The 16,714-nt window shown below is 65.0% G+C and overlaps 1 protein-coding gene across 4 annotated transcripts in view; it reads left to right on the plus strand.

The window, feature by feature from the left end:
- The window catches only part of SPNS2 (sphingolipid transporter 2), a 29,551-nt gene that overhangs the window by 11,792 nt on the left and 1,045 nt on the right, over window positions 1-16,714 (plus strand). Inside the window, exons 2-12 of one of the 4 annotated variants that reach the window (XR_006297706.1) lie at window positions 39-104; window positions 7,969-8,105; window positions 11,748-11,899; window positions 12,054-12,120; window positions 12,930-13,072; window positions 13,290-13,442; window positions 13,560-13,749; window positions 14,342-14,407; window positions 15,857-15,955; window positions 16,025-16,188; window positions 16,347-16,507. Coding sequence is in view for 3 of the 4 variants with exons in the window: in XM_043582717.1 (XP_043438652.1) it covers window positions 39-104; window positions 7,969-8,105; window positions 11,748-11,899; window positions 12,054-12,120; window positions 12,930-13,072; window positions 13,290-13,442; window positions 13,560-13,749; window positions 14,342-14,407; window positions 15,857-15,955; window positions 16,025-16,188; window positions 16,316-16,507 (1,429 nt within the window). In the remaining variant the exon portion in view is untranslated. Of the gene's footprint in view, window positions 1-38; window positions 105-7,968; window positions 8,106-11,747; window positions 11,900-12,053; window positions 12,121-12,929; window positions 13,073-13,289; window positions 13,443-13,559; window positions 13,750-14,341; window positions 14,408-15,856; window positions 15,956-16,024; window positions 16,189-16,315; window positions 16,508-16,714 lie in introns of all 4 variants that reach the window. The other 3 variants (XM_043582717.1, XM_043582718.1, XM_043582716.1) reach the window with 3 other exon arrangements.

Consider the following 16,714-nt stretch of genomic DNA (forward strand, 5'->3'; position numbering starts at 1 on the left):
GGGCATCAGACATAAGCACCCTCTGTCTTCCCTCCCAGGCGTCCTTCTGGACATCCAGCAGCAGTTTGGGGTCAAGGACCGAGGCGCCGGCTTGCTGCAGTCAGGTGAGGCCCACTCCCCTGCCAGGCCCCCGCCACACCTGCTGGGTCTCCCTGCGGGGTCTCCTCCCTGGTCCTGACTCACTGGAAGGGACATGTGCTTTGTGTCCAGACCTCACTCTTGACCTCACTCAAGAAGACCGGCTTCCCCAGCCTCTGCTGCTCTCCCTGCAAACAGACCAGCGGCGCCCTGGGAGGCCACAGGCCCGAGTCCTTAGAGGGGACCCTTCTTTTGGTCCTGGGGCCTCATCAGGGCCCAGGGGCCCAGGGTCTGCCCTGAGGCTGGTGAAGGGAGTTCCTTAGGTTCCAGGCAGGACAGCGGCAGAGCCTTTGGTGACCCTGTTTCCATGGCATGCGCCCCCATTTCCTCCGTCGCCATCAGCCTGGGAACGGTCTCTGAGATGTCAAAGCAGGAAATCCCCACGGCCAGTCCGGGAACCATTTCCAAACTCGGGGAAAGCGCCTGAATGCCTGGGTCCTGGGCTAGTCCTGGGCCTGAAGCTTTCTCCCTGGTGGGGGTGGGGAGGGGCAGGGCCAGAGCCCCCTGGGCTGGGGCAGGGGGGCCTGTGTCTCCATTGTCCCTGCCGACCCACTACCTGGCCCCATGCTTGCTGTGTGGCCGAGGGCCCAGTTCCTTGGCTCTGATTCCTTCTGGCCCTGGAGGGTGTGTGGTTGTGAGGCCCGGTCAGATGTGTGGGAGGAAGTCCGTGGTCTGCATTCCAGCCTGTGAACCCCTTCCCCTGCCTGGGCTCTCCTGGGAGGGAGGAGTGGAGCGAGCTGGCTATGTCCCGGAACCTGCCTGACCTGCCTAGGTGGCATTCCAGAATGTGCTGTGCCAGCCTCCATGAGCCACTCAGCCAGGCCCTGCGGCCTGTGATCCTTTCCCAGGGTGGTTTTGGGGCTCAGACAGACGAGGTGATCGCTGCAGGGTGCAGCCCCAACAGACAGCTGAGAAAGCTGGGACAGGGGCAAGGCTGTGTGACCCAGAACCCTGAGGGGTGCCGGCCCCTGCCTCTGCCCACATCCCTCACCCAGCACAGGAGCCCAAACCTGTCCCCTGGCCCTCCCCCCCCCCCCCCAGCCTCCTGGGCTCTGAGCCCACAGTGACCGCCACTCACAGCCTGGAAGAGAGTTTCAGCCAGATGTGGGGAGTGGGGAGAGGGCAGGAGACAGCCCAGCTCTCCAGCCCCCTCCCTCTGTGGCCCCTGGTCCCGTCCCCTCTGGGCCTCAGCCTTGCTGACTGATGGGGTGTCCAGGGTCCGCCCCAGCCTCCAGCCACCCCAAGCAGTGCTGTCCCTATTGCAAGGTGTCCCTGGCCGCCTTCCTAGTGGACAGAGAAGTCATGGTGGCCCCTACTGACCCCTGGCAACCTGGCTGGAGGTGGACACCACCCCCCCCACCCCACCCCCCCCCACCCCCGCCAGCATGGTCGGTTCTGCCCCCACAACCTCCCTGGGCAGCTGCACTTCCCAGATGAAGGGACAGAGGTCAGCTCTGCTGGTGACTCACAGGGGGTCGCGTGCGGGGAGGCCGGCGGGCCCAGGATTGGGGCTCCACGCGTGCCGCCGTCTCCACCTGGGGAGGGAAGGCCTGGCCGCGTGTCTCAGCGTCTGGCGTCTCTGTGCTCTCAGCGTGGGCGCCCCTGGGCCGTGGTCTCTCAGGGACCCTTACCCCGTGGCCTCCACCCTACCACCTGCCCCTGGCGTTGCCGGGCTGGCTCCCTGAGTGTCCTCACCCCTCAGCCACCTGAGCCAAGGAGCCAGGCCAGCTAGACCAGGATGTGACTCAGTGGGCGACCAGGAAAATCACCTAATTGGCCTGGGCCCCAGGCACCTGTCTCTTCCCCAAGCCCCTGATAAGGTCGGAGCCAGGTGGAGGGCGCCAGCCAGGTGCTGGTGTTTGCCCAGATCAAAGGGCCAGGGCTGAGAGCCGGGCTGTCTGCTCGTTCGTGGGCACCAGGGGCTGCTGGGCCCGGAGACAGGGCAGGGGGTGCGGCTGAGAGTCAGGCCTGGGCCTGCCTCTGCTGTTTCCCCTTGGGACCAGACCGTGAGCCCTGGCTTGGGAAGAGCCTGCCTTCGGCAGCCCCGAGCAGGCCCCCGAGCCCCTGCAGAAGCTTCTGGGAAAGCCCGCAGAAGAGCTCCAGCCCTGGTCCCGGTGTCTCGGGGCCCCAGGTCTCCACAGCCTACACCCAGAGGGGCAGGTCCTGCTGGGCTCTGCCATAGCCTCTGTCCCTGCATTCCAGTAGATTCCCCCCATCACTGGGGACAGAAAACCTATCTAGTCACCACCTAGGCATGACGGGGGCGGGGGGGGGGGGGACCAGGGTGCGTGGGAGCCTGGGGGGACAGCAGCGAGGGCACACCTAGCTCTGCCTGGTGGCAGGTGGATCAGACTCCCCTGAGGAGGGGACATTTGAGTGGGGCTTTGAAGGACGTGTTAGAGTTTGTTCAGGGCATAGGGCTTACAGTCAGTGTGTCAGATTGAGCAGATGTGAGAAACCCTCCCCCCCACTCCATGCTGAGTAAAATATGCCAAGAAAACACTTAAATTACATAGCTGAGCTTGAAAGTTAAGACTGGCAGGGGGATTCCCAGGGAATTAAACCAGGGAGCAGGAGAGGAAGCTGGCATTAAAGCCAAGTGTGCAGGGCGCCTGGGGACCAGTATCTGTCACAGAAGCTTGTTACGGTATTTTTAGTGTAAACATTTTTATGATGAAACATTTTAAATATACATAAAGAGTAAAGAGACTAGCGCGACGAGGCTGCGGGAAGCTGTCACCCAGATTCATCCAGGGATCGACCGCCCACTCCGGCCCAGCGTCCGGGCTCCGGGGGTTTCTTGCAGGGTCGGCCCTGTGCAGGCTTGGGGTCCAGCATCGTGGGGGTGACGCGATTTCCACCCCGAGCCCAGGGCAAGCCCCCTGACTTCTGGCTGTGCCCGCGGGCCCGTGGGCAGTTTTTCTGCCTGTGAGATCTCCGTCCCGGCTCTGGCTGTGTGCCGAGAGCCTGCTCCGTGCGGCCCGGGCTTTGCGGCCCCTTCTGCAGATGCGGCTCCTGACGGGAGCCTTTGTGCCCCAGGGCCCGTGTGGGGCCCAGATGACAGTGCCCACTGAAGGCAGACTGAGCGTGAGCAGAGCCCACGAGGAGGAAGCCTTTGTGGGAAGGGGCAACGGATCCCAGAAAGCAGGCGACCCGATTCCCGAGGCATTTCAGGCTGTAGATTTGCCTTAACAGACTTTAACGTCCTATGTGCTTCATTTCCACGGTTCCAAAGAAAGAGTAGAATTTCTAAGACAGGGATAGCACCCTATTGGAAAAGAACAGGGGCTGAAAAGCTGAATTCACAATTCTGGAAGTGAAAACCGTGAGCCCTGGACGTCAGCAGTGTAGACCCAGTCGAAGAGAGAATAAGCGGATCAGAAGCCGGGTCTGCGGAAGGGGAGCAGCTTGGAGGCTCTGGGGACTCGTGTTTGCCCCCCTCCCCCCAGAAGGAAGGAGGCTGGGCGGGGGACAGGGGCACATCGTGAAGGGCCTCTGGCTTTGGTCTTGGGGCAGTAGGGAGCCAGAGGAGGCTTTGGGGCAGGCATGGCCCCGTTAGACGTCTGCGTGGGGATGCTCTCTCTGGGGCGGGTGGGGGGGGAGGGCGCTGGAAGGCAGCTCAGGGCTGGGGTTGGGGGGGTCACGAGGACGTGCCAGGACGTGCCAGGACAGAGGAAGAGCCAGCTCAGACCGAAACCAGACGGCGGCCCTGCTTCGGGTAGAGTGTCCTGCTGGCCTTGCTCTCCTCCCCACTTCTGCAGTGGCCTGCTTCGTAGTCAGGCAGCCCCCGTGGCGGTTCCCCCAGCCTGTCTGGGGGGGGCCTAGGACCGGTCTCCCTGAGGCCCGAGGGGCCGTCCCAGGGCTTGTATCCTGAGCGGTGGGAGGGAGGAGCGGCCCCCTTCTTCCTACAGGAAGTCCGAGCTTGGTGGCCCTACAGGCGGCGATGGGGCCTCCCCGTGGCCTGGCTGCCTGGGCGTCCCGTCCACACCCTGTGGGCAGAGCCGGCGCGACACCCTCCCCGCCCACGGGAGGTGCAGGATGGCATATCTCCCCGAATGACAGGTCGGCCGGATCTGGACTCTGTAAAAATAGCCCTGGTTCAGCCCAGGCTGAGGTGGGGGCTGGACGTGAGCTCCGAGGCCACTGACGGGGCGTCCAGGGCTCCCGCAGCTCAGGCCTCACCTGCCCCTGCCCCGGGACCAGCTTCTGGGATCGGACAGGGCCACATGCACCCTGGGAGCAGCTCCCGGGTGGGATCAGAGGGTCACAGGGTCCTCAGTGGGGTGGTTCTGGACTTCTGGGGGCTGGACCCTCTGAGGGCCCCAGAGGAGAAGGCCCCTGGGCATCCCTGTGGGGCGGGGACACCACATGAAGTCGTTCTGCAAGGTGGCTCCTCCCACGCTGCCCCCCTCCCCCCCCCCTGCCCGCGGCCCATTGTCCCCATCCTGTGGGCTGGCTCACTCCCCCCCCCCCCCGCCCCCGCCCGCAGCCCCATTGTCCCCGTCCTGTGGGCTCAGCACACGGGAGCCAAGACAGGGCTTCCCCATGCCCTGACTGCAGGATGTCCTTGTGCGGGAGCTGCTGGGAAGGCCACCCCCACCGAGGTCTGGGTGGGGCAGCCAGGCCGCCCGGAAAGCTCTCTTCCAGCAAAGACTACAGGGCTGGGGTGGGGGGCAGTGGAAGTTTCTAGCCCGGCCGGGACAAGGTTCCAGGCCTTTGCCGCTGCTGTTTCTTCTGCCAGGAGCATTTTTCCTCTTGTCCCTGCCCTGATTGCATTGAGGCCCCTCTGCTGGCCTGTGATGCACCTGAGGGCCTGGGAACGTCCTCTTACCTGTCTGTCCGTAGCAGAGGGGAGGGCTGCTCTCCCTCGTGACCCTGGACGCCCTTGTCTCCAAGGGGACAGTGCTGAGGGTGCAGGGCGTCTGGGGGCAGGAGGGTCACTGTGTAGTTTTGGGCAGGTTCTTCCAGCTGTCAGTGGCCCAGCTCCAACATGGGACGACATGGTGGGGACGGGTGGGTGCTTGGGACCCAGCGGTGAGGGTGGGGACCTGCTCCCACCGGAGTCCCCCGTGACTCGGTCGACTCAGATGGCTGGCAGGGAGCCAGGGTCACGAAGTCGGGGCCACCCTCCTGCTCTGCCGCAGGCCGGGTGGTGGGGACGGCGGCCTGGCTCTCCCCCCGGGCCCCGTCCACCCCTGCAGGAGGACAGACATGCCGTGTCCTAGTGTGGCTTAGACCCTGGCGTTGGACAAACTCCTTTCGGCCTCTGGCACCTTTCTGTGGGATGAAGGTAGTCGTGAGGGGCAAGTGAGAAGCCTGTGCTTACGTCCAGGGCGCGCTCGGGCCTGTCTACAAGTGTTCCGTGAGCGACAACCAAGGTTCTCGTTAGCCGTGAGCATCGTGCCCCCCTAACCGTTGCACGGTATTGCTTATAAGATTTGTGATTTATGTTTTAGTATGTATTCTTGGTTTTAAGCATCGTCATCGCTGGCAAACTCCCGTGCACCCTTCAATGCCCAGCTCTGACATCGCCGCCTCTGCGAAGCCTCTCTTCACCATCCTGGCAGGAGTCGGCCCTCTCGGTGGCTTTCCTGGCATCCTAGCCCCTTCGAGCTGGGCAGCCCACGGATAGGCTCTGCCCCCCGGCCGGACAGGGGTCACTCTTCCTCCGGTTCCTTGTGCCCTCTCCCCGCTTGGCGCAGACAGGCCCAGAGGGAACCGTCCTCCCTCCTCCCCCTAATGTGCGTAAGTCCTGAAGGATCCACATTGCTTTTCTGCCCGCATCCTGGTCTGATCTCAGGCAGGTCCTGTGAGGCAGGCCCAGCAGGAAAAGTTCTTTTTCTAGATACGAGGAAGTAATTTCTGTGTGGATGAATCTAAACAAGGACCCGGTGTTGACCAGAGGCCGTGCTCCGGGCGGGGCGTGGCAGAGCACCTTGCGCTTTATCTCGCGCTGCGCTCGGCACCCGGCACCCGGGGCCTTGCTATTTTTATCTTCATTTGGCGGATGAGGAAGCTGGCGGGGTGGCGGCCTCGACCAGCCCTCGAGAGGCTGTGTGTTAATTCTCAGGCATCGTGTGAGCCGTAGCTGAACACGACCCTTAGGGACAACTGAATTATGTACGCTTGTGGTTAAACATCTTGTGTTAAAAACAAAGGTAGTAAATACTCAGAACGCATCCTTCCCTAGTCAGGTCCCTGCATTCTACCATTATCTGTGTCCCTGAGGTTATTTACGCAATCGATCTGCCTTCGAGGTGCTCCCGAGACCCACCTCCCGTGACTCCGGTCGGTGACATCACACCGCAGCCACGGCGGGCGTGTTCATCCCTCGACAGTTGGCAACAGTTGGCAAACACCACATCCCTCCCCCCGCCCCCATCCCCCCTTTATTGGAGTCTGTCGTTGGACGTTTATCAGGACACCAGTGAACTGAGAACAAGAGGTGGTGACCTCAACGTCACCCAGCTGGGAAGGATCAGAGCTCACTTTGGGCCCAGGTCGCGCCCCTCTGTGCTGATGCTGCCCAAGCCCCAGTTTCCCCTGCGGCCACACCCCGTCCTGCTCACTAGGACAAGAGGGAGACAGTCACTCTCCTCGGGCCCGGCCCTCTCCCCTCCTTCACCGAGTCCATCCTTCCTCCCCTCCCCTCCCCGCCTCTGTCTGAGGGAGAAGCCCAGCCCGTGTGCACACTCAGCCTGGCGGTCAGAGCCCGGCCAACTGGCCACCTCGTCTGCCCACCCTCGGCCTTTGTCTGGCCATCTGTCCGTCAGCTGTGGGACCGCCTTGCAGGGGGAGGCCTGGGGGAGCTCCTTGTTCCCTGACCCCTAGGGCCTGCCCTGCCTTGCTGGGCCTCTAGGTCCCACCTGGGGCCCCAAGGCCCCTCCCATCGCTCCCCATGGAGTCTTCTGTCTCGTTCTAGAACAAAACCAGGTCAGATCACTCCCTGCTCTGTGCCCTTTCTCAGCCGTAGAAGCCACAGTGCCCACGGTGGGCCACAGGCCCTGGCTCGTCCGGCCTTCCTCCCTCCTTCCTTCTGCTCCAGCCATTCTGGCCTCTGTGCTATTCTTCACATGTGCTAAGCACACTCCTGCCTCAGGGCCTTTGCACTTGCCCCAGTATTTGCATGATTTTTTTTTCCTTACCTCCTCCAGGTCTTCACTGAAATGTCACCTCTCTGGCCCTTCTTTCTCTGTGTCACACACGTTTCCTGTCTCCCGTCTCTGCCCTTTCCCCCTCCTTAGCATTTGCCGCCATCTGATGTACTCGATTTTTCATTTTATGGTTTCTTTCTCCTGCCCAGGAAGGCAGGAATTTTTGCCTGGTTTGTTGAACGAGTGAAGGAGTGAGCGAGTGAACGACAGTGTGTCCATCCCGTGGGGAGTGAGGAGTGAGTGTGACCTGGCAGGTGGAAGACTGGGGTTCCGGGCCCTGTTCCGTCCCGGTTTGCTGTGTGACCTTGGGCGGGTCCCTTCCCCTCTCTGAACCTCTCTCCCAAATACGAGAAGGACAGCAGCGTGACAGGTAGGAGGACAGTGGCTCCGGGGTCGGACACACAGGGGGTCAGGTCCCCGCGGGGCTTTTGCCGCCGGTGGGGCCTCGGGCGAGTCTCGCCTCCCCTCTTTTGCGAGGAGGTGGCCTTGCACGGACCCACAAGGCCCCAGGTGGTGAGCTCCTGACGTGGCTCCCGCCACGTCAACCGCTCAGTGAATCTGTCCTCTGTCGCTCAAGTCCCCCGAGGGTCACCCGCTGGACAAGCTGGGCCCGCGGGGAGGCGGGCGGGTCGTGGGGTCGCCTCCGGCCCCGTGTCACGGCCTCCTCTCCCCGCAGTGTTCATCTGCAGTTTCATGGTGGCCGCCCCCATCTTCGGCTACCTGGGTGACCGCTTCAACAGGAAAGTGATCCTCAGCTGCGGCGTCTTCTTCTGGTCGGCGGTCACCTTCTCCAGCTCCTTCATCCCCCGGCAGGTGCGTCGGCTCCTCTGCCCCGCCCCCCCACCCCCCCTCGCCCGGCTTCGTTCCCGCCTCTCTGCTGGAGCCTCAGGCGCTGTCTTCCCAGGGCAGGTGGGGTGGGGTGGGGGGCGTCGTGGCTGCTTTTGTAAGCTGGCCTGGCTACGGAAAGGGCCTCCCCGCTGCGAGCCTAGCCGAGCCTGCCTTGACTTGGGGACGATGCAAGGAACGGCACAACCAGTCTGGTCCAGGAGGCAGGGCCCTTTATTCTAGTCCCAGCTCTGCCAGCACCTTGCCGTGTGACCCCAGGTGAGTCACGGCCCCTCTCTGTGCCTTGCACGGTTTCCTCCTTTTCGTTTTTTTTAAGAGAGGTTGAGTGTGAATGGGGGAGGGGCAAAGAGAGAAAGAGGAGCAGAGAGAGAGAGAGAATCCCAAGCAGACTCCGAGCTCAGCGCAGAGCCCGATGTGGGGCTTGATTCCGTGACCCTGGGATCATGACCTGAGCCAAGGTCAGGAGTCGGGCACTCAGCTGACCGTGAGCCACCCAGCGCCCTTTTACTTTATTTTTTTTTAAGTGAACTCTACGCCCAAAATGGGGCTTGAACTCGTGTCCCCAAGGTCAAGAGTCACACGCGTACTGACTGAGCCGGCCGGGCGCCCCGCTCCGTTTGCTCTTTGCCCAACAACCAGCTGACTCCTTGGGTCAGAGTCCTAGGGCGGCAAACATCATTTCAACATGAGGAAGGTGTTTCTTACTCAGCTCCCACAGTCCGGGTGCGAATGTCCCAACTCTGTTGTCCGTTCAGCCTTGTGATCTGGAGAGATCTCCCTGAGCCTCGGTTCCTTCATCTGTAAAATGGGACTAGTGTTTCCCCGCCGGAAGGTTTATTGTGGGAAATCGCCGAGCCGATGAGTGCCCAGACGGCGGACCGTGGCGGCATTCAACCAACTGTCACTTCTGTTCTTCTGATCCACAAGGGAGATATGTTGCTTTGATAGGTAGTGAGTCTCCCATCGGCAGGAGTGTTCGAGCGGAGGAAGGACAATCACATGGTGGCTGCCGTAGAGGGAAATAGAGGAAGAAGGAACAAAGACCAAGATCTGTCTTCAAGGAGCTTTTGGCCTCTGGCATAAAGGAGCAGACCCTCTCCCCGTCCTTGGGGGCTCCCGGGCTGGGTGCGGGAAGATGTGACAGGCACCCCACGTTCACAGCCTTTGAGATGTGCAAAGTGCCGAGAGCCCTGACCGAAGAGAGAGCAGTCTCTTGAAATCCATGGGGCCAGGGAGAACTTCCTGGAGGAGGCGGCATTTGAGCTAGGCAGGTGGAATAGGGTGATGAGGCCTTTGGTGGACAGGATGGCAGGGGGAGCAAGCCCACAGAGGCACTAACGGTGGGCGTGTCGGTGGGTCCACAACGGAGGAGAGTGTTTTGGCTGGAAAGGAAGGCAGGGGCCAGGTGGTGGAGCACTTCAGGGTCTGGGCTTCCTCCGGAGGTTGACGCTGGCCCAGAAGAGGCCAGAGGCAGGGGCGGAAGGAACAGGCAGGTTTGCGGGTACAACGTGGCTTCACGGAGGAGGGTCGGGCCAGAGTGTCAGTAGAGTCTGCCGGCCACGGTCGAAAATGGGGCCTGGACCAGAAGCTTCTGGGGACCGCGACGCCGGTGCCGGGGTGTGGGAGGGAGGGCGGGCCAGCGGAGGCGGCCCCAGAACTGAGACGGATCGCCCCAGTTAGTCTGTAGACTCACGGCCGCCCCGGTCCGGGCCCCGTGGGGGGGAGGGGCGTTGGCGAGCCTCGGCAGTGGGATCCTGAAGTTCATTTGGCAGAGAAAACGTCCCGGAACATTGTGAAAAGCGGCCGTGGAGGTGGCCTGCCCTGTTGGTCATCACGGGGTGGCCGCTTAACCAAAGCAGCAGGCCGACGGTGAAACGGTCCCTTCTGTGGGGGTGACAGGTGTGCCCGGGGGGCTTGTGGAGGATTGACCGTGCACCTGGATGAAAGCTAAACCCTGCTTCAAAATAAGTTCCAGACAGGCGAAAATAAGGGAAAAAGCAAAGTCTAAAAACCAGGAGCTAGAAATCGGCCAGAAAAAGCCGGACGAGCCCGTAGGAAAGTGGGCGGAGGACGAGGACCGGCCGTCCCAGGAGGAGCCGGTGCCCGGTGTTGGTCTGAAGTCAGCAGGGAAATGCAAATTGAGACGACAACGAGATAACACTTCACACCCATCAGATGGGCAATAATTAGGGAGGTGAGGACACCAAGTGTTACTGAAGCTGCTGCTGGCGGTGCAAATTGGCGGGGCCTCTGCGGAGAGCAGAGCGGCAGGATCCTGCAGAGTGCCACGGGCGCGCGGCCCGGGGCCCGGCCTCTGACTTCGAGGTGTGTACCCGAGAGAGAATCCCCGGCTCGTGCACGCGGAGCGGCACACGCGCACACGGGCGTTTGTGACGGTCTCAGAGGACAGCGGGACCGTGTGGTGCACGCCCGGAAAGACGGGGTGTCTTCGTGGCAGGAGAAGCGTGAACAGGTCTTTATTAGCCGCCGTCGATGGGCCCGCTTCCACAACGCGTGACCGAGGGCAGAGGCGAGGTGCGGGGCAGGAGGCACGGAACCGTCCCCTTTACGTCCCTGTTTGGAAAGCATGCGGGGGCACGTGCGTGTGCGGGAACAGGGAGGGAGGAAGCATGACACACGCACAAGGAGGGGGTTCCTGGGGAGGCCCGGGGACCCACAGGACGTCCTGTCCACCTGCTCTCCTGCCGAGGAGGAAATCTCGCCTCCAGCGTCTCGCAAACAGCGTGTTAGAGCGTATTTTTGTCATTTGGGGATGGGGCCTGAGCGAGATGTGCAGTCCAGAGGCCATCGGTGGCTGGAGGCGTCACATTAAACAAAGGATCGGCACACGTGATGTGTAAAAGGCTAATGGAAACAGATACAGGACGACCCAACAGCAACGCGGGCAGGTGACCCCCAGAGAGAGGGACCGAGGCGAGCAGGCGGGGGGCACAGAGGCGGAGGAGAGGCGCGGGGCTGGACGGGCAGGTCGACGATGCAGAGGGCCGGCCCGGACGGAGACGGGCGGATGGAGGGAGGGAAGCGGGAGACTGAGCACGGTAGCCTGTGGGCGGCGTTGGCCGGCCGGATGGGTGGTCAGGGTGGGGCCGGGGAAAGATGGCCAGGCTGGGTTCTCAGGCCCTGGGCAGCTGGGGGGCCGGAGGGCCCGGGTCCACATCAAAGGGGGAGGGCCCTGGCAGCTGGCACGGCCCCACCCTTCCTGGCTCAACTGGGCTTCCCGCTTTGATGTGTGGCGGGGGTAGGGGGGGCACTGCCCACTCCTCGTGTACGCAGGGTCCTCAGTGCTGCCAGGGTCAGCCCAGCTGCCCTGCCCGGGGCGGGACGTGAGTGGGGTGACTTGAAGCTCCCAAGGTGGGGCCAGGGCCCCCGGAGGAGGTGTCCGCGTGGGCCACACTTACAGCCGTCAACCTGCAGAAGACCAGTGCCAACCCCGTGCCGGGCTTGTGTGGAGGGGCCCAGGGGCCTGGGTGTCCTCGCTGCTGAGACGGCGTTGGGCTCCATCCCGTGGGTCGGCTCCCGGGCCAGCGTGGGGACCCGGGAGGGTCGGGCCGAGGAGCCAGCGGCCTCCATTCTGTGCGCCTCCTGCAGCACTTCTGGCTGCTGGTCCTGTCGCGGGGGCTGGTGGGGATCGGCGAGGCCAGCTACTCCACCATCGCGCCCACCATCATCGGCGACCTCTTCACCAAGAACACGCGCACGCTCATGCTGTCCGTCTTCTACTTCGCCATCCCGCTGGGCAGGTGAGGGTCCCCGCGCGCGTCCCGGTACCCCCGTCCCCGAAGTTGGCGCTCTGCGACCCGGACGCGCGGTGGCGGCCAGCAGGTGGGGTGGGCTGGGCGGCCGGCTGCCCCCGGGCTGGTGAGCACACCGTCCCCCGCGCTGTCTTGTCTGCAGCGGCCTGGGCTACATCACGGGCTCCAGCGTGAAGCAGGCGGCTGGAGACTGGCGCTGGGCCTTGCGGGTAAGGACACCCCAGTCTGGGGTCCGTGGATCCGTGCGCACGGGGAGCTGGGGGGCCAGACCCAGTGGCCCTGCGGCCTCAGGGCCCCAGGACGGGACAAGGGACTCTCCCACGTGTCAGGAAGTTCCAGGTCCGCGAAGGCGCATCCTGCTCGAGCCTGGCGCTGTGTGAGGGCAGGGCTGAGAGGAGACCTCTGTGTGGGGCCCCCCGGGGGTCTGGAGCCCCTTCCTGTCCCGAGGGAGGATTCAGGCAAGTCTGCCAAGGCCCCAGGACAGTGCAATCGGAGGAAACAGAGATCCCCAGTCTCACAGAGCAACGGAAGCTTAAGACAAAGTGTTTTTTCCTCAAAAGCAGGAAGGAAGCAGCCTCCGTGGAATTTCTTGACGGGGGCATGGGGAGGAACTCCCTCCGCCCTGGGCTCGCGGGGGTGGGGACGGGCCTCCCTGGGCTCCAGCTGCTGGAGGGGCTGAGGGGCTGGTGTCTTGGAATGCGGGCCGCCAGGGTGTCCTCCTCCACCCGGAAGGGCCCGGGGCCGTGGCGGCTCTGTTCCCGACCACGACGGGGCAGACCCACCCGATCCCTTAGCTGGGGCTTCATGGCAGCCAGAGCCCCGGCCCCCAGGCCCCAGCCTCGATTCCAGAGTCTGTCAGGCTGTCTTTGCACCCGTTCCGTTCGTCCGCCCGGTGGTCAGTTCGCTCTCCTTCCGCCCCCTCCCACCCCGGCCCTCCTGGGGGCTTGCTCCTGGCGAAACAGTGACAGCCCCCTGGGCCCTGGGGCCCCACCTGCCTGACCTACTCCTGCCCTACCAGGTGTCCCCCATCGTGGGCATGATCACAGGAACACTCATCCTGATCCTGGTCCCGGCCACCAAGAGAGGCCACGCTGACCAGCTCGGGGGGCAGCTCAAGGTGCGGACCTCGTGGCTCCGAGACATGAAGGCCCTGATCCGCAAGTGAGCACTGCCGGGGGGGGGGGGGGGGCTCTGGCAGGGTGGGGGGGAGGGGCGGGGCCCCCCCCTGCAGCACGGCCCCCCTGCTCCCTGCTGCTCACGGTGCTCACTGGGGCCCCTGATGCTTATCCCTGCAGCCTGAGCCTGAGGGGGAGCGGGGAGGGCTGCTGGGGGTTGGGGGGGGGGGCCGGCTCCGCGTGACGTCCTGGCCTCTCCCCAGCCGCAGCTACGTCTTCTCCTCCCTGGCCACGTCGGCCGTGTCCTTCGCCACAGGGGCCCTGGGCATGTGGATCCCGCTGTACTTGCACCGAGCTCAGGTCGTGCAGAAGACGGCAGACACGTGCAGCAGCCCGCCGTGCGGGGCCAAGGACAGGTAGGGCCGGGCGGGGGGGCGGGGGGTAGCCGTGCCCGGCGCCGCCCCCTCCGCCCCCCCCCCCCCCAGCCTTGCCCCTCCCGGCCAACCCACGGCCCCTGCCCTCTGTCCCCACAGCCTCATCTTCGGGGCCATCACCTGCTTCACTGGCTTCCTGGGTGTCGTCACGGGGGCGGGAGCCACGCGATGGTGCCGCCTGCGAACCCAGCGGGCCGACCCCCTGGTGTGTGCCGTGGGCATGCTGGGCTCGGCCATCTTCGTCTGCCTCATCTTCGTGGCTGCCAAGAGCAGCATCGTGGGTGCCTACGTGAGTGTGACGGGGGTGCGCAGGTGGTGGGGCGAGCGGGCCCCCTCCCCTCGGGGGGGGGGGCGGGCTCAAGTCCGCTGCCTGCCCTGCTCCCTCCAGGGCCCGTCCAGGCCACCGGCACGCCTTGGGGTCCTCCTGGACCCTGTCAACTGCTCTGAGCCTGAGGAATTTCTCCTGCTGAGAGATGCGGGGCCCCCAGGGGGGTGTGGGGGCTTGGGGGGCTCCCTGCTGTCAGGGTACAGGGAGCAGCGTGAGGCTGCTGGGGGTGGGGGGCCCTGACGGCTGCCCGGTCTCTCCTGGGCAGGTCTGGGGGCAGCGTGGGGCTGCTGGGGGTTGGCGGGGGGCCCTGACGGCTGCCCGGTCTCTCCTGGGCAGGTCTGGGGACAGCGTGGGGCTGCTGGGGGTGGGGGTGGGGTGCCCTGACGGCTGCCCGGTCTCTCCTGGGCAGGTCTGGGGGCAGCATGGGGCTACTGGGGGTTGGCGGGGGGCCCTGACATCTGCCCGGTCTCTCCTGGGCAGGTCTGGGGACAGCGTGGGGCTGCTGGGGGTGGGGGTAGGGTGCCCTGACGGCTGCCCGGTCTCTCCTGGGCAGGTCTGCATCTTTGTTGGGGAGACGCTGCTGTTCTCTAACTGGGCCATCACCGCGGACATCCTCATGGTGAGGCAGGCAGAGTTCCCTCGTGACAACCCGGGCCTCTTGTCTCCGGGGGCAGCTGGAGAGGGCGGTGAAGGGACGGGAGGCCAGAGGGGCTGGTGGGGGGGTGGGCAGGAAGCCAGGCTGGCGGGGAAGGTGGGCCTGGAGGCAGGGAAGGGATCAGGCTTCGGGGCTGAAACCGGGGGCTGGGCCAGTGGGAGGGACGGGCGTGGGACTGGCGGGGAGGGGGACGTGTGCAGGCTCGGCGTGGCCGGGAGGCCGGCAGTGCCAGGCTAGCCCCCTCCCCTGGCCTGAGCTCCACAGGCCCTGCCCTCCCAGCCCAGCTCGGGTCCCAGGCGCGCCTGCCCGAGGGCCGGCGGCTGGGCCGGGTGGACAGAGGCCGTCTTCACAGGGCCAACAATGGGTTCCAGACCAGCCAGCCGGGCACAAAGGGCCGTCAGAGCAGTGGCGGGGGCTGTGTCCCTGGAGAAACCGGGAGGGGGTGCGGCCCCGCTAACTTGCTGTCTCTGAGGGGTGGTGGTTTGGGGGTAGGGTGACCGCTGCTCCTGTTCCCAGGGATCCTCCCAGCCAGGGCCAGGAGGGGTGGGAGAAGGGCACGCGGGGTCTACAGTGGGGAGAGTCCAGGAGCCGCCAGGGCAGACCTCCTGGGGGTCACGTGGGGGTTGGGGCCACTATATGGGACAGCCGGAGAGATCAGAGTCTGCCTGGTGCCGGGGGCCCTGCCAGGTCTCCAGGAAGCCTGTCCTGTTCCACCTCCATCGGTGGGCCGGGGGACACGGGGCGCGGGGGAGGGGGGGTCTGACTCAGCCCCGTGGCCCAGCGTGGAGCCAGGCAGGTGGCAGGGGGAGGTGAAGCCGTTGGTGCTGGGCAGGACCCCTGTGCTTGCCTCCGCCCCCCAGGGGCGGCCCCAGCTGCAGGCAGGGTTTGGGTCCCAGGGAAATCACGTCCCATTTTATTAAGTGTCACAGCCACATGACTAATCAGTGCTGGAAACGGGGCCACGCGATCCCATCGGATGCAGCTGCCCTTCCCCCAGCCCTGTTACAAGGGTCCCCGAGGGCGTGGCCGCTGCGGGGACAGGGGGGCCCTGCATACTTGGAGCTGGGCTCTGGCCTGGGGAGCTGGGGGCACCAGTGGGTGGGAGTGGAGGCCGGTCCAGGCAGACCAGCTTCACCCCCTCCCCTGCCAGCCTGGGCCTTGCTGGGTCTTCGTGGGGAGAAACCCATGTGGCCTTCAGCTCACGGGCACGTGAAGCCAAGGCCAGGGTTCTGGTCCCGGCGCTGCCGCGGCCCGTGTGTCACCCGTGTGCCCTGGGCCTCAGTTTCCCAGGACCACGGCACCCAGCACAAGCCCCGTGCAGAACCTCGAGCGGCCTGTCCTCCGGCGCGGGGCGGGGGCAGGGGGTGCGGTGGCCCCGGGGATGTGGCCTCTGACCTGCTGCCTCTCGCACAGTACGTGGTCATCCCCACGAGACGGGCCACGGCTGTGGCCCTGCAGAGCTTCACGTCGCACCTGCTGGGGGACGCCGGGAGCCCCTACCTCATCGGCTTTGTGAGTAGGGGCGAGGCCGGGTGGGGGCGGCTTCGGGAGGCGCCCCCTGACGCGTCCCCGCCCTCACAGATCTCCGACCTGATCCGCCAGAGCACCAAGGACTCCCCGCTCTGGGAGTTCCTGAGCCTGGGCTACGCCCTCATGCTCTGCCCCTTCGTGGTGGTCCTGGGCGGCATGTTCTTCCTGGCCACGGCCCTCTTCTTCCTGGGCGACCGCGCCAAGGCCGAGCAGCAGTGAGTGGGCCGGGTGGGCTGCGGGGGGGGAGTGTGTGTGTGGGGGGGGTGCCCGCAGGTCCGCCTCCAGTTTTCTGACTTCTCTCTCTTTTCCTCTTCACTCCTGCCTCTTCTCTCCCCACCCCTGGGCTCTCCCACCTTCCCCTGGGGCTGACGAGGTCCCTGCCCGGCACGTCCGGCCAGCCGGCCCCCGAGATGCGATGCGCCAGAGCAGTGCCCGGGCCCGGCCGCAGCTGATCCGCCACCTTGACCCCCGCCCGTCTCTCCCCCAGGGTGAACCAGCTGGTGATGCCACCCGCACCCGTCAAAGTCTGAGGCCGTGAGTGCAGCCGGGTGGAGGGGCCCCTGGGGGGTGGGGCGGGGTCAGGGAGCACCTTGCAGGGCCCTGGGGAATGTTCTGGAAGCAGGAACAGCTTCTCCAAAGGCACCTCCTTCCCTGGGCACGTTCCGCTGACCCTGGGCTTGGCCTCCAGGGGCCACGCTTCCCAGCAGTGCGGGATCCAGGGTCACCACCCCCATGTCCCCT

Source organism: Prionailurus bengalensis, chromosome E1 (assembly GCF_016509475.1).
Source record: "Prionailurus bengalensis isolate Pbe53 chromosome E1, Fcat_Pben_1.1_paternal_pri, whole genome shotgun sequence".
In the NCBI taxonomy this organism is placed as follows: domain Eukaryota; kingdom Metazoa; phylum Chordata; class Mammalia; order Carnivora; family Felidae; genus Prionailurus; species Prionailurus bengalensis.